This window comes from Marmota flaviventris, chromosome 13 (assembly GCF_047511675.1).
Source record: "Marmota flaviventris isolate mMarFla1 chromosome 13, mMarFla1.hap1, whole genome shotgun sequence".
Taxonomy (NCBI): Eukaryota; Metazoa; Chordata; class Mammalia; order Rodentia; family Sciuridae; genus Marmota; species Marmota flaviventris.
The window spans coordinates 16172161-16189194 of record NC_092510.1 but is presented as its reverse complement, the minus strand read 5'-3'; the positions used below and the strand labels follow the sequence as shown (position 1 = coordinate 16189194).

General features: G+C 38.4%; 1 protein-coding gene across 6 annotated transcripts in view; it reads left to right on the top strand.

The window, feature by feature from the left end:
* The window catches only part of LOC114081183 (uncharacterized), a 220761-nt gene that overhangs the window by 50023 nt on the left and 153704 nt on the right, over nt 1–17034 (top strand). For all 6 annotated transcript variants that reach the window (XR_011704068.1, XR_011704070.1, XR_011704069.1 and 3 more), the window contains exons 5-6: nt 14829–14882; nt 16513–16567. Coding sequence is in view for 3 of the 6 variants with exons in the window: in XM_071600482.1 (XP_071456583.1) it covers nt 14829–14882; nt 16513–16567 (109 nt within the window). In the remaining 3 variants the exon portion in view is untranslated. The remainder of the gene's footprint in view (nt 1–14828; nt 14883–16512; nt 16568–17034) is intronic.

Sequence of the window (17034 nt, the reverse complement as noted above, 5' to 3'; positions counted from 1 at the left end):
ATTATTTCATTGAACAGATTGCTCATCCCTTTGGTTTGGACCTCTGTACCTTCCTGTATCCCAATAACTCTTAAATTTGGTCTCTTTATGCTATCCCATATTTGTTGGATGTTCTGCTCATGGTTTCTTTCCATTAGAGCTGTGTGGTTTTTGTTCTTTTCAAGATTGTATATTTTATCTTCATTGTCTGATTTTCTGTCTTCTAAGTGGTCTACTCTGTTGATGATGGATTCACTTGAGCTTTTAATTTGGTTTATTGTTTCTTTCATTTCAAGGATTTTCGTTTTTTTAAAGAAACTCTATCTCCCTGTTGAGGTGATCTTTTGCTTCTTGCATTTGTTTATGTAGCTCTTTGTTGAAGTGATCTTTCACTGCTTGTATTTGCTCTCATGTCTTCCTTGAGTTCACAGAACATTTTAACCATGTATATCCTGAACTCTTTCTCCATTATTTTTTTTTCTGCTGTGGCTGCCAATGCTTCTAATGATGCGGTGTCTTGATTTGTTTGAATCAATAAATGGGATGGATTCAAAGTAAAAAAAGCTTTTTCTCAGCAAAAGAAACAGTGAGGTGAATAGACAGCCTATATTTTGGGAGCAAATTTTTACCGCATGCACATCAGATAGAGCACTAATCTCTAGGGTCTACAAAGAACTCAAATCTTAACACCAAAAAATGAAATAACCCAATCAATAAATGGGCCAAGGAACTGAACAGACACTTCTCAGATGATGAAATAAAATCAATCAACAAATATATGAAAAAAATGTTCAACATCTCTAGCTATTAGAGAAATGCAAATCAAAACTACTTTAAGATTTCATCTCACTCCAGTCAGAATGGCAGCTATTCAGAATACAAACAACAATAAGTGTTGGCGAGGATGCGGGGAAAAGGCACACTCATACATTGCTGGTGGGACTGCAAATTGGTGCAGCCAATAAGGAAAGCAGTATGGAGATTTCTTGGAAAACTTGGAATGGAATCACCATTTGACCCAGCTATCCCTCTCCTCAGTCTATACCCAAAGGCTTAAAAACAGCATGCTACAGGGACACAGCCACATCAATGTTTATAGCAGCATAATTCGCAATAGCTAAACTGTGGGACCATCCTAGATGCCATTCAGTAGATGAATGGCTAAAGAAAATGTGGTATACATACATAAGGGAATATTATTTAGAATTAAAAGAGAATAAAATCATGGCATTTGCAGGTAAATGGGTGGAGTTAGAGAATATAATTCTAAGTGAAGTTAGCCAATCCCAAAAAACCAAATGCTGAATGTTTTCTCTGATATAAGTATGTTGATTCATAATGGTGTTGTGGGAGGGGGAAGAATGGGAGGCTTAGAGGAACTCAAGATAGGCCAAAGGGTGGGAGGGGAAGGGAGGAGCATTGGGGTAGAAAAGATGGTGGAATGTTATAGACATCATTACCCTAAGTACATATATGAAGACACAAATGATGTGACTCTACTTTGTGTACAACCAGAGATGAAAAATTGTGTTCTGTATATGTAATATGTAATGCATTCTGTTGTCATATATAACAAATTAGAATAAAAAAAATAGAAAAAGGAAAAGGAAAGATAAGGAGGAGTAAGTAGGCTGAGAAACAAATTGGAGTGTAAAGACGTTTTCAAGCACAAAGATATGAACTAACTGTTCACATCCTCATTTACAGATATGAAAACAGAGGTCAACAAAGTAGATATGTATTTATTCTGCAAAGCAGAAACCATAATCAAAAGTTTTATATAATTTATCTTGAATGACCAATCAATTTTTCCTTCTCTTTTCCCCGTTTCTGAAGCATTTAAAAAACCACTTGTTGATTTAATTTTACCTGTGATGCCACCCCTGGCATGTGGCCTCTTGGAGCCTTACCTTTGTCTGGGTCTCCTGGTCATGCAAGGAATGTCTGTGTGGGTGTGTGTGGGGGTGGTGGTGGTGGTAAAGGTATAACCATACACATGTTTAGAAAATCGAAAATGAATTGGGTCCTAAGAAATTCCCTGTGCACCCATTTTCTAAACCCATGTGTATCTTTTTTTTTTTAATATTTATTTTTTAGTTGTATACAATACCGTTATTTCACTGATTTATTTTTATGTGGTGCTAATGATCAAACCCAGCGTCCCACATGTGCGAGGAAAGCACTCTACTGCTGAGCCACAACCCCAGGCCTCAAGAGAATCTTAATCCATATGTTCCCTATTTGCTTTCACCAAGTCATCTGCATGTTGGTTGGAGTCCTTTGATGTCTAAGAAGAATTCTGAGTGATTTTTGTGGCCCCTCTGAGCCTTTGTTCTTTCATGAGGTAGGAGGTTCTCTGCTTGCATGGATGGCACTCTCCCTATAACAGTCTAAAGTTCCCTGAAATGTGGAAAGGAGACATAGTGAATCCTAACCTTGACCGAAATCTCACTTTATCTCAGTGTCAAAACATAAGAGAACAGGGTCTTGTTGGAATCAAGAAAAGAAAGTGCTGCCAACATTGCAGCATCCATTTCCTTTGTGTTTTGATTCTTCTATATTGGAGCAAATGGATCCCTCTTGGCTTGTTGGAAAGGATAGTTTATTAAAATATCATTTTGTGCTTGTTATTCTTTCATTTGTTGTTATTTCCTCATTTCACACTAGTCAGGCCCTGCTTCAGAGTATTTTTTGGTAGAGCCACGAGCAGAATCCTAAACTTTACTAAAGTCATTAACTGAGTGCCCCATTAAAGTCATAGTGAGATATATTAAAAAGTCAAAGGAGGGAAAATTGTTTTTCAAGTCAGGGAGTTTAGAGAGAGAATCCCTTTTGTTGAGATGGGAAATGAAAATAGTGGGTCATTTTGGAGAAGGGTTCATTTCTCATTCCTAGCAAAGTTCTAAGAAGAGGACAAATATCTCAGTAGCCAGGACCTAGGGAACTTCACTCAAGAGTCCAGAAGTTCCCAATCAGGCCTAGTTCCTACATTCCACGCAGGGCAGAGAAATAGCTAAGTTGCCTGTGACCTACAGGAGTCACACAGACTGGCTCTCTGGGCATTGCAGGAGAGTCCAGTGTGGAACAGTGTGAAAACTCTCTGATGCTACATGGGACCTTGGGATCTTTCCTTCTGTTTAGTAGATTTAATCTATTAATCATATTGAAGATGACATAAAGAAATGTGGACATGTAATAATTGTTGATACCTGAGTTTGTGTAGTAAGGTTCATTTCTGTTACACTCACTTTTTTTTTTTTTTTTATTTTGAATACCATAAATATCAGTCCATCTGCTCAGTGATGCTGTTTTATGTTATGTTCTTGAGTGGGGATGGTGGACAATGATACAAAAGAAGATGCCATTTCTGTCTTTAAGTTACACTGATTTTATTAACTTTTATAGGATATCTTAATAAACTGTACTAATTTCTTTAAATGGATTATCTCATTTAATATTTGCAATAATTCCACAAGACAGAAAATTTTATAATCCCTGTTTTACAAATGAGGAAACAGGTTTGGAAAGAGGGTTACTTACCCAAATATTGTGCAGCAGCAGTGAGCTAGGCTGTGAGAATTTAGAATAATCTGGAAGTACTTGAGAACTACTCAGTTGACCGAATTCAGGCAATTAGAAGATAAAGGCAGAACAATATGATTGAAGGAAGGTAGGTGAGAATTCTTATAGCACAATCATTTTACAGTAAAAACAAAACAAAACAAAACAACAACAACAACAACAAAAAAAAAAAAAAAAAAAAAAAAAAAAACAAGCCAGAGTTCAACAGAAAGTGATTTAGGTAGAGAAGTAAGTGGACACTAGGACAATGAGAGGTGCAGAAATTATAGAGGTTCATGAATTCCAGGCCATAGCACTGAACTTTATTTCAAACTATACTTTCTGCTCCAGTATCTTAGATTGTTTAAAAAGGCTTATTTCTTCATCCCATGCCATATCTAATTTAAAAGTTAAATCTTGATAGGCATTGGTATTCTTTCTGCATTTTTTACAGGTTCTCCAATCCATCATCCTAGTAATTCAGATATTTACTGAATTTGAGAACGGTTGCTATAGACATGTTGGGTCAAATACTGGGCACCAATGGAAGAATCCAGAACAGAGAAGAGGCCCATAAGAATTTGTGAAGTTGTAGAACATGGATTAGAAAGTAGAGATTTTGGCCCTTTGTGGTTGTTAGGTGCAGTACTTCCCAGTGTTTATCATTACAGAAGCTATAGCAGCTGTGGGAACAAATGGAAACTGCTGAACAAGGATTCATTTGAAAAAAGAACTTGGTGACCAGTTCTATCAGAGAGCTCAGATCAATCACAAATTAGGTACAGTCACCAGTACCTAATAAGTAGTTCTTAAGTACTTCCAGATTCTTCTCCCTTCTCACAGGTCTAGCTTACTCCTGCTGCATTCTGACTAGTTGCCCTGACCTAATCCTCCTGGGCTCCCCTCCCCCATGTGTTTCCCACTATTAAGAGTGATTATGGTAAAATGCAAAACTCACCATGTCCTTGTTCTCCTGAAATGTGTTTAATGGTTTCCCATTACCCTTATAATAGCTTAAACTTATGTATAAGGCACACAGGTCCTTTCATGGTCTAGCCTATATTGTTTCTAAATTACTTTCTCTCTTCACTCCCTGTACCTCTTGGTCTCAGCTATGCCAAACTTGGATCATACTCATTTTACAGCTCTGAATTTTGCACATGCTCTGCTCTTTCTGGAACACAGATTCCTTTTCCTTTTCTCTGATTACCTTGATTTCCTATCTTCCAAGAAGTCTTCTCTTGGCCACCAGAACCCTGCCCAAACTGTATTAGGACTTCCTCTTATGTGTTCTCATTGCTCTTGGCATTTTTCCCTAACATGCAAGGAAGGCCATGTCTACTCTACAGTTCAAACTCAGCAGCTAGCATGGTACTTAGCCTGCAGAAGGTCCTCATGGAATGTTTGCTGAGCACTGAGTCATTGAAATAGATGATAGAGCCAAGGAGGTCCCCAGGTTTTCCTGCCTCACTGGCTGAAGGACCCCAGAGCTCTCACTCTTCCACAGCTTCCACCTTAACTTTAAGGAGACCTTAAGAGTCTTCTTTTTCTGACAGGGCAAAAACAATGGTGAATAAAACTCCAAACTTAAGCTTTAAATTGCAGAAGTGTCTGTAATGTGCAGAAGTTGACAGCTCTTCCAATCAGAGGAATAATGACTGGATTGTGTATAACAATACTGAAGCTAGTGTCTATCAACTCCGTATTAGATAAATCATGTCAGAGCAGAGGGCAACACAGTTGTTCACTATCTGGTGTTTTTTTGACATTTTAAAGAGACCTTTGTTACACTCAGGGAGGGAGAAGCAGGGAACAGAGTGCCTTGATCCTGGGAAGAAGATGCAACTTACTTTGTTGACTTTCTGTTTGTGAGATATATAGTCAGCATTTCTAATAATCGGCTCAAAGCAGCTGGAATATTATGATTTATAGCACCTTCCCACTCGCTATCATAGCATTGTATTAGATGGCTGGGAAGCTGGTAGTAATAAGGTTAGGAAAGAGAAAGCATCCATCAAGCCCTGCTACATCTTCTCTGGAAAGACAACACACTATCTCATATGTCACAGGCAGTGATCTAGGTCACAATGATATAAAATGCATGATTAAAGCCAAACATTTGACACTAGATAATAGGCATCTAGTTAAAAAATAGCTTTAGTGTTCCTGACTTTTAATTAAACCCAACTCATAAATATGTACTGTGGTAAACATACTGCAGAATGGGGCTTGTTTATATTCCACCACATAACAGTTACCTCCAGAATGGGTGCTTATTTCACTACATGGTGTTATTAGTCAGGTGATGGACTGAAATACAAATGTTAAGCCAGTGATGTCAGACAGGCAGGCCCCAGCAGCTCCATCCACTCCTGATTGACCCTCCCACCGGCCCTTGTCCTGACTTTTTCCTTCTCTATTATCCTCTCACTATGTCCACAAAGTTATCAATGTAATTAAAGCATGTTCAATAATTTCCAGCAATCTCTCACTGTGGCTTTGATTACATCACTAATGATTGGAAGAGAAGATCTTTTAGATACATAACCTGGGCATTCAGTATGTCTGTCCTGTTTATAGGTTTATTCCCTGACAGGTGATTTATTTATAAGATAGTTTTAAAAATATCAAATCTAGCACTAATGTGAAGTTAGATGGGAAGCGGTTAAGAAAGAGGCTAACTGAACAGTTTTCAAAATTGAGTTAGGTATCTGGAAATTCTTGGGTGATAGAGTAGGCCATTTGTCTGGCATTGCTGTTGGATCTAGATTTAACTCTGACATTAATTGTCCATCTTAGCTATGAAACTTTGTCAAGTTTTAAAATTTGAAAAATGAAGAAATTAGGTAAGACTTTTCCTAATATCTTTTCCCTTGGATATCCTGTTGAATCTGTCAAGCCAGTGCATCCCAAACCTAAACCAAGCAAATCTCTTAGATCTTGTTAAAATATGGATTCTGATTCCATAGGTCTAGGTGGAGTATGAGAATCTGTGTTTCTAACAGGCTTCCAGAAGATACTGATGCTACTGGTCTTCAAACCACACCTTGAGTGACAAAGTGCTAGCATGCAGGAATCATTTCTCACCATTGCAAGTTTTAAAGTCCTAAGTCTTTTTCTCTGACTCTCTCCCAATGTAATTATTTGTATAGGACCCATCAGTAGAATACTTGTCTTTTTGAAAGGTATACTGAAAGTCATAGTATGAGAACTGTTGCTATCTTTTGGTTAACAACATTAAATTAAGTTCATTTCTATATATACCTTCATAAAATTCAGCTTAATTTAATATTTCTCATGTCACAATATTATTCAGTAACCTATTCCTGTGATCAGACACTCTCAGAGCAGTTTGTTATTCCCTGAGATCCCAAAAGTTCAAATTTAGGCTCTTGTCTTGTAGTGGCACCCCTTTCTCCACAGAAAAGTCTTAACTGGGCTTCTCCAGTTACTATGGCTGATTTTAGGACTGTCAGCAAAACAGTCTCTATGAAAGAGTTCAATGTAGATCATCTGTAAGGTCAGGCAGTGGCAACCAAAAGGAGGCAGATTTTAAAAAGCTGCTGATTGAGGCTTGATTGAGATTTCACTCCTGGGCAGGACCCTCAGAGTAACAGGGTGGGTCTAAGGAGAAGCACAGATGGCAACCAGACTGGAATTTTTATTGGGCTTAGGGCAGGAAGGGAAGGCTTGGGACAGGAAAAGTGTTTCTTTTGTGTGGGGGTTGCTTGGTGCTTTCTTCCTCAGCCACCTCCATCCACCTGACATAAACTTCCTATTTTCGTGTTGCCCTGTCTTTCTTGGCCACTGGCCGGGAAGAAATCAGCACCCCCATTACTTGTTTTCAACAAACATGTATCCAGTATAGTAGTTTGTAGAAATGTGTAAACAAGGCCTCTGGCCTTGAGCTGGGGCTTCATAGAGATGTCTCCATTTCTAAGATAAGAGAAGTTACCAACTGGGCTCCATGGTATCCACTGGCAGGGGGAGGAAACAAAGGGGAGAAGAAGCTCTCCCCTTCTCAGGTGTTGTCCTTGAAGGGTTAACTTGCCCAGAATAGTGAAAGGAAAAAAAAAAAAAAACTGCTTTTATGTGAACTTCTACAGACTGTAGGAAACAGAGTGTCCAGTCAATCAGGCCCTGTTCAGTGTTCCAGACCACTGTCAGCTGCACAGTCCTATCCCTGAGATTTTTAGTTCTTCTGGTTGTAACTAATCCTTCACATTTCTCCTTTTCTCTTTTATCATGCTAATGCCTGTTTTTTTCTTGGAGCAGGGGTGGAACTCAGGGCTTCATGCATGCTAGAACCACTGAGCCCCTATGCATGCCTTGTTTTCTCCTCTGGATTTCCCACTGTGGATGGGGGCACTTACTGCTTTATCTAGGTAACACCCAAGGGGAAGGGGCAGAGATGACAGTGAGGGTGAACTTCTGAGCCCCTCCCCTTACATGCTGGGTATAAAATTCTGAAAATACCTGAACTCAGGGTTCAGGGGATTGATTGATTGCAGCAGAAGTTGTGCCCTCTGAGCCTATACAGCCAAATAAAACCATTTCTTGCTATCTTCGGTGACTTGCCTTGTCTGTCCCTACAACAGTCTCTTCCTCAGATCTGAAAAGGGATGAGGATAACCTATGGAAGTCATTTATCCTAAATTGGCATGGACAAGCAGTGTTCCTTAGAGCAGACAAATTCTGTTAATACACAGAAAGCCAACCAGCCAAGCCTGTCCTTCAAGACTTGTGTCTCCCCAGAGCTGGGGAGCAAAGGTTTCATATGTAAGACAATCAAGCAGTTAACCAGCCACAAACAGCTGAGATAAGGAGGCTATGAACTGCCTCTGTGTGCTTGGAATAAGGAGAGTTTCCTCTTGCATGAGATTTAACTTATTATTTTATTTCCTTTTAATATGATTACTGTTTTTCTCTTCATTTTCTTTCAGTTTTGATTTTTATTATGGTTTGTCTCTAGAATGTTCCCCAACAACTCATGTGTTGAAAACATGGTCCCCAGTGCAGTAATGTCTAGAGGTAGGGCTTTGGGGAAGTGATTAGATCATGAAGGCTCTAATCTTATCAATGGATTACTCCATAGGATGGATTAATAATTTTAATGGACTACTGGGAGGAGGTGGGAACTGCAGGAAGATGGAACATGATTTCATGTCAGGTATGCTGCTCAAAAGCATTATTATTTTTTAAAAATTCACAAAATTGGATTTTCCTGACTAATGTAGTATAGCACTTTCCACTGCTGACCATGTTGCTACTAGGAAATATATAAATCCCATTACTTGATAAGAGTATAAAGAAAAATAAGAAGAAAATATATGTGTCAATATTTTGCTTTCAGCTCTTAAAGATAGCACTGTGGTGTTTTAGTTTTCAAACCACTAATTTTCTTTAATAATTACAAAAAAAAAAAAAAAAGAGAGAGAGGAAACAAGTATATGGACAGATAGGCTTTGTGACTTTAACTCTGGCTTCCCTATGGGCTTGTGATGTGTTGTAATAACCAACTGGTTAATGGAGCCTCACTTTGTCCTTCTGTAAAATAGTTTGAATTGAAATATCTCTGAATGTCCCAGTTAATTTGTAAATTTATGATTTTATGTGTAAGATAATATCAGTGTTCCTAAATCTTGGGAAAGGAAAGGCTATTAGATTTAACAAATTTTTAGTGATTTTACATAATATTTTCTAATCTTTTCATTGAAAACAGTTCTATACATCTAACCCATCAAAATATAAAATATGATCTACTTTATGTATTAATTTTTATGCTAGTAATTTTATATTTTTATAGATTCAGATATATTAGTTTTATTATATTTTCCCCTGACTCTAGAATTTTCTATAAGACATTACTTTAATTTTTCTTCCTCTCATCCAAATGCCTACTAAATTATCCAGAGGAAAAATAATATGCATCTGGAAATTAGAGACAAATGTTTATGAAAAGAGTTTATAGCCTGCTAGGACTAAAATCAGACATTCTGAATGCAAAGGAATCCTATTTTAAAATATTGTCTGAAGTTAGCCAGGCACAGAAAGAAACACTGTGTGATTTCATTTATATAGGGAATCTAAAAAAAATTGTTAATATAGAAATTGATAGTAGAAGGGTGGATATCAGAGGCCAAGGTGCGTACACCGGAAGAAGAGATGGGATTTATCAATGAGTACAAGACAGGGTCTCATTGAGTTGCTTAGTGCCTTGCAGTTGCTGAGGCTGACTTTGATCTGTCCATTGGATCGTCTTGTCTCAGCCTCCCAAGCTGCTGGAATTACAAGCATGTGCCACCACACCTGGCTGACAGTGTGCATCTTGATGAAATCAACCTCCATGTTCTGGTTATGGGCTTGATCTGTAGATTTATAACATGTACCATTGGGGAAATTGGGGTAAAGGAATCTATATCTCAAAATAAAATTTAATTAAAAATCTTGCCCAGATGTGATTGTAGACCCTTGCTTTATGTTTGCAATAAAAATTAAAAAGCATAGATTATGCTCTTAAAAATAAAAATAAAAATATTAATAAGAGAGAATTACATATTAGGATGAAGAATTATTTGAAAGATAGGGAGAATTAAATAGGGGGGGGGGCTTATGCAAGTATAATAAAACAGAAAGTAAAAAAATAAAATATAAAACTAGAATTGATATTTAATGAATTAACATCTAATTTCCCCTGCTGGTTAGAGACTCTCAACATTTTCTCTTAAAGAATTGGTTATTGAACTTACTTAAGCTGTTTTTTTTTCTTTTCTTGTCATTCATTCTTAAACTTAGTAATTCTTTCTGTTCCTGTTTTGTTGCACTTTACTCCATGCATTTAAGGGCTTAATTTATTAGTTTTCCTCCTTTTGTAACAAGTTTAAACAAATAATTTACTTCCTGATTATAATCTTTGCCATTTACCAGAAAGCATTACATGTGATGCTCGCTTGTAATTATTTTCTACTTAGTCTGTAATTTCATTTTTTTACTTGCTTTGTAACTGCAACATATTTAAGAGATTATCTTCAATACCTATATTTCCTCTTTATTTTTTGTTTATATTCTTCATTGCAAATATTGTTAATATTTATGTTACATTTTGGCCAGATAATTCAGTATAACACCATTTATGATTTGAGGGCATTTTATGAATGTAAGCCACTGTCTTCAGGAAAATATTCATATTCCTGGCCTCCTTCAGAGCTGCAAGTTCTGTCCTTCCCATTGTTCAAGAAAGGACAGAGAAAGGGGATAGGCTGACCTTCACCTGTTTTCCATTTTTGTTACAGGCAAAGAATATTGTCTATTTCATTAACCTTTCTGAGGCAGAGAAGGGATGGCCTCTAGAAGCAGGTGAAATTTATTTCTTACCAAGAGATCTAGGAGGACGATTTGTCCCTGCTACGGACCTCAGGACCTAACCAGTACCTTGCTTCCAATTCCAAAATTTTGCTATAAGGAAGCAAGGGTAATTTCTGGCTCTATTATGAAAGAGTAACTGACCCATCCTGCAGCTGATATTTAGGATAGTGAGGGAGCAGGTGAAAAGATGGTTTGAGCCAAGGTCTGAATTTTAAGGGTTTCCCCACATTGAAAAGGCCTGGTAAATTTTAAACTTTTTATTTAATGAAAAAAAAATAGAGCTTTTAAATTCTGAGAAGTGTTAAAGACCCAGGGTAAACAAGAAGGGCATTGTCAGGCTCCCTACAATGACTGATATCTTTTAGAATTTAAAAAAAAAAAAAAAAAATCATCTTTTAGTATGCAAGTAGCAGTCAGAGTTAAAAAAAAAAAAAATTCTTGTCTTTTTAAGGAACAGTTCTGGATACATAAAATTCTTACCCCAGTGCAGAACACGGGGAATACTACTATATATTAGAAATAATATTTACTGGCAATGTTAAAAAAGGGTTTCTTAAAGAGAAATTATTTTCATCAGAGGATGTATTATGAACACTTGGAGGCTTTTATCTCAAGAACTAGATTATCCCCTTGGGGGGAATTTCTACTTCTTGTAAGTACAGGAGTAATATGTTCTGTTTGCATACAATAGTCAAATCTCAGAACCCAGTGTCTTCAGCAAGTGGGAGGACATTTAGGGGCTCCTGGCATATGTGCATGCAGGTGAAGCTTGAATGGGACACAGGCTCCATGGAGTGTAGGGAAACTGGATGACTCTGAAGTAATACCTGACATATTCTCTGGGAGTCTGACATTGTCTCTCATCCACCTAACACTTGTAAGACAACTTGAGCCAGGACAGACAATTTCTTGGTTGCAGGAGCAGGGACTTGACCCTTCCTCTTCCTCCACTTGCTGTGGGTCAGAATCAGTCCCATAGTTGAAAGGTTGTCCCTACTTCGGCTTTGCCTAGGATTGTGCAGTTCCTCCTTCTGCTGGCTCAACTCCAAGACCTCACATTCTTATGTGCCAGTTTCTGTTTCAGGATCTTGTCAAAGAGTACCTTGAGCTCATGGGCTTCAGGAGGCTGATAGCTCATAATTAATGCTCTACTTCCAACTCAATCTTAGGGCTGCACAAAATTAGGGCTGGATGAACTTATCTTTTTCAGGACACTTTCTTGTCCTGTTTTTGACCTGCTGGAAAACAACAACAGCCAGAGTAAACCAACCAACCAACTGACAAACAAAACAAAAAACCTACTGTGTCTTTTTTTTTTTTTTTTTGTAAGTCATACCTAGATGCATTTTACTTTCTTTCTTTCTTACTTTAGAAAATTTATTTATTTATTGTAATTAGGTATACATGACAGCAGAATGCATTTTGATTCATTGTACACAATTGAAACACAACTTTTCATTTCTCTGGTTGTACTGATGTAGTGGATGTAGCATCGCACCATATGTACAGTCATACGTGTATCTAGGGTAATGATGTCCATCTCAGTCCACCATCTTTCCTGCCCCAACGCATGTCTTAAACTTTCAGGAGAAAAATGGTTACTTCTGTGACAAGGACTTGGAATCCTCTTTCTCTTTTCTGTCCTCTGCAGGATTATTCTTCCTTACTGCTCTGGATGACTCTAACCCTGAGTTCTCACCTCTGTATTTTACTCTTTTGCATCCTGGAGGGCTCACTCTCCTCTCAGCTGGTCAGAAGCTTATCCTGGCACTTGCATAAGACTTGCGTAGGGACCCTGGGTGCCTGCTTTGCAGTGTGCTAATCCCTGAGTCATCCAGGTTGACATTCAGTTTCTGGAAAGCTGCCAGTTCCCCACTGGAGACGCTGTGGAAGTGAGTCAGTGAGAAATCAGAAGTCAAGCTGTCTGAAGGAAGGGACGAGTTGCTGGGAGAGCCTGGTTATGTGACTCAAGTTTTCAGTTTAAATTTTAATTCACTAGATAGCTTTTTTTTTTTAAGGTCTGATAATATAGGATCTTCAAGAATGGATATTCTTGGTGGAGTATGTTCAGTGGTCAAGGTATTTTCTACTTTACTGACATTCATATTTGTCATTTGGGAGCTTCCCAACTTGCTGGTTGTCAGGATACCACTATCTTGTGATTGAAGAGATACAGAGCCCAGAGGCCTTGAATATCTGCCTGGATATGTTGGATGTTGAAAAATGTTCTGAATTCTTCCCCATCATCCTTTTGTTCTGAAGAACTTATATTCTATGGATGGAATTTACCCTTTCACCCTTTGATTGATAAATTTCTCATTCTAGCCTTCTTGGCTGCTTTAAGCTCTAGCTATTGGCTAGTACAGTCTTTTTCTTTCTTAATTTGTTTATGATGCTATGTATGCAGGGTAAAAAGAGTCTGTGACATCCTCAAGTGTCTGGAAGTTTTCTGTAAGCTAATGATCTGTACCAGATGGCAACTGCTCAGTCCTCCCTTGCCCATAGATGTGATGGCAGAGGGATGATCCAGACAGGGAACTGATGTTTTTGCACCTTCTTGTCTCCATGAAAATCTTTAGTGTTTTGCCTAAGGGGTCTTGTTTCCCCACCCCCAAATTATGGTTATAAGGTGAAGAAAAGTCAGTTAAGGAAGAGGCCATGTTTTAGCTTCTCTCAACATAATGGAATTTTATAGATTCAAAAACCTTTAGGGGACAACTCCATCTCTGACTCACTGGAAACCTTAGAATTTTGGCTTTTAACGTCTGTTATGTTTTGTAATGAAGGAAAGTTCCAGAATGGTAATATGGTAATAGATCCTACCCAACAGGGGTGTCAAATTTCTTTTTCCAGAGAAGGCAATTATTGTCCTCAGGAAGTCATTAAAGACACATAGCTGTAGGGATCCTATCCACGGTTATCTGCCAGAAATCCTGCATAAATGTGAGAAGGATATGTATTTAATCCTAATCTAAGTTCCTCTTTGAGAAACATGGTAATTCATTTTGAGTCATTTCTTGAGTTATGTACCCAGTCACTGTTTGACTCAGACAGCCTCAAACCCTTCACTAGAAAACATTCTGAGACCACTGATGCATTATATAAAGGGAACTTCCTCAGGATATGCACAAGATTCTTTGCCATGCCCCTTCTTAGCTGAAGCTTTGTTGGGATCCTCTGATGGAAACTTTCTGGTGAATCATTTCTATCTTTCCTAGATACTTGATCCTGTAGTCCTGAAGTTCAGAGGGTTGCAAGTTAGTCAATTTTTTTTTAAATCACTATGAGAATATACCTGTCATGATCAATTTGTAAGGAGGAAATATTTATTTTGGCTCATGATTTTAGTCCATGGTTGTTTTATAATGCCACTTTGGGCCTTTGGCAAGGCAAAATAACATGGTGGGAAGTGCATGAAGATGCTCACCTCATGGCGGCTGGGAAGAAAAGAGGGGAGAGGAAGGGAGCAGGTTCCCAGTATCACCTTCAAAAGTATCCCAATGACCTAATTTCCTTCCATTAAGCCCCACCTCCTAAAGGCTTCTCCATCTCCCAGTAGTTCCACAAACTAACAACCAAGCCTTTAGAACATAACCCTTGGGGGACATTTAATATCAAATGATTATGTCTGCAGTTGTGCTGAGATGGTTCTCTTGATTTTCACTAAGGTTCCTTCAATCCTATAAATCCTAGATTACTATGGGTTCAGAGGTAATAGCATGGGATTAATCTTTCTGGAACATTAAGCTACAAGATCTCATGGACTTCAATGCTGCTATAATAATGGCCAGGAGAGATGGAGACTAGAACATAGACTTGGGAAGACTGTCTGATGAATGAAATATTGGGAGTCAAAGAGCAAATTGCTTCTTTTCATTTTGAGTGCTGAATGACTAAACCTTGCAAATTATTTGTTTCTGCAGTACGGCAGCTTTAGTTTGGATCTGAAATGTCCCCCACAGGCTCATGTATTTCAGGTAAGTCCCCACCTAGTGACTTATTGGAAGCTGGTGGAAACTTTAGGAAGTGGAACCTAGTTGGAAGAAATAGGTCACTGAGTCATGCCTTTGAAGACTAAATTTTGTTCCTGGACTTTTATGGCTTTCTCTCTTTGCTTTCTGCTACTGAGGTTAGCAGCTTTGCTTTAACACACTCTCTTGCCATGATGTTTCTGCCTCACTACAGGCCCAGAAACAGCAAAGTCAAAGGACCATGAATTAAAACTCTGAAACAACCAAAATAAATCTTTCCTCCTTTAAGTTGATTTTCTCAGGGGTTTTGTCACAGGGATAGAAAGCTGACTAATAGAAAATTGGTACTGGGAGTAGGGCCATTGCTTTAGTTACATCTGATCATGATATCAGAAAAGGTTTAGAGTACTGTAACAGAGTTTAATGGGAGAGTTTGGTGGGAATTCAGAAGGCCAGAATGGTGATAAGAATGCAGTCAGTAAAGATTATGCTCATGAGGTGTCTGACAGAAATGAGGACTCTATTGAGAATTAAACTAGACACCATTAATATATTTGGGCAAAGAACTTGTCTACATTTGGTCTATGCACTGGTATTTTGTGCGAGGCCATGTTTAAAGGTAATGAACTAGTTTATCTGGCAGATAAAATGTGAAGGCAGCACAACATTCAGGCTGTGGCATGGGTAATCTAGATGGTTTTAGACAGATTTTAGGGAGAGAATTGGGAGGAAAATCAGAGCAGAAAGATTTTTTGAAAACCTTGCAGTTTGATCAGAAAAGGAGTATATGTAAAGTTCTTTCCAAGAAAGAGAGAGGGAAGCAGAAGTTGTTGGATATATTTGCTAAAGGGATGATCACCATTAAAAATAAATCAAATATTTTGCACTGTAACAACAGGAAAGATGTCTTGATGGGTCTCAGGTTATCAGTGAGACACTACTTCTTCCATGGTCAAAGGCATAAAAGTATAAATATTTCATTTGACAAGAGAGCACCTAGGTGCCCTGCTCCCACAGGGCCATCTAGGAAGTTTATTCCTCAGGTTTCATTTCACCTTGTTCAACTATCCAGTCTCTCCAGGACTGTTATATCTGGGCTCAAGGGGGCCTAACCACTGCTTGGTCTGGCAGCGAATCTTGGCATCATCCATTTGGTGTTGCTGGCTTTGCAGGCATAAAGAATGCAAGAGTTGTGAGTTCCACCAAGATTTCAAATGAAGGCCTTGGAGGCCAGGAAAAGTGTGGCTGGAATGGAACTCATTCAGATAGTTCCTGAGAAGATGTTATATGAAGCTATAAGAGTGAAAATGAAGCTGCAATGAAGACCTCAAGAATTTAGAGATACCAAGGTACCAGGAATATCTGCTGAGGAAAGCTGCAGTGGAGCCAGCCCAAGAGTGTGACCAAGTGGGTTTCAGCCAGCAAGGCCATAAAGTCAGGATGCTCAAGTCCTATGAAGCTTACATCAAATACCAACAGGTGCCTCAGATGCTGGACATAGTTAGAGGATTTAACATTTTCTCAGCTAGTTTTCATCCTTGGTATTCTCCTATTCCTCTCATTTGGAATGGGGATGTTTACCCTGTGCTATTTTATGTTGACATAGTTAACTTCTTTTTTTTTTAAATTTTTGTAGGGGTTCATAGCTCAGAGTTTGCCTGAGACTCAAAGAAGAATTTGGACTTGGACTTGTAAGCACTTCTAGAACTATTAAGACTATGGGGAGGGACTGAATGTGTTTTGCATTGTGAAATGCTTATGAATCTTTGGGGGCAAGGGCATAATGTTATAGATTGAATCTGGAATATATACCAAAGGCTGTGTGTTAAAGGCTTGGTTCATTCCCAGCTGACAGAGTTATTAGGAAGTGGTGGAAAATTTAGTAGTTGGGACTTAGTTGAAGGAAGTAAGTCTCTGGGGATATGCCTTTGGAGGGTACATTTTGTCCCTGGCCCCTTTTAGTTGTCTCTTTGCTATTTGGCCACCAGAAGGTGAACAAAAGTACCTGCCATGTTCTGCCTCTCCACAGACCCAGAAACAATGAATTCCAGTGACCATGAACTGAAACCTCTAAAACTTAAGCCAAAAAATAAATCTTTAAGTTGATTTTCTTAGGTATTTGCTCACAGAGATGTGGAGGTAACACGCATGTCCTTCC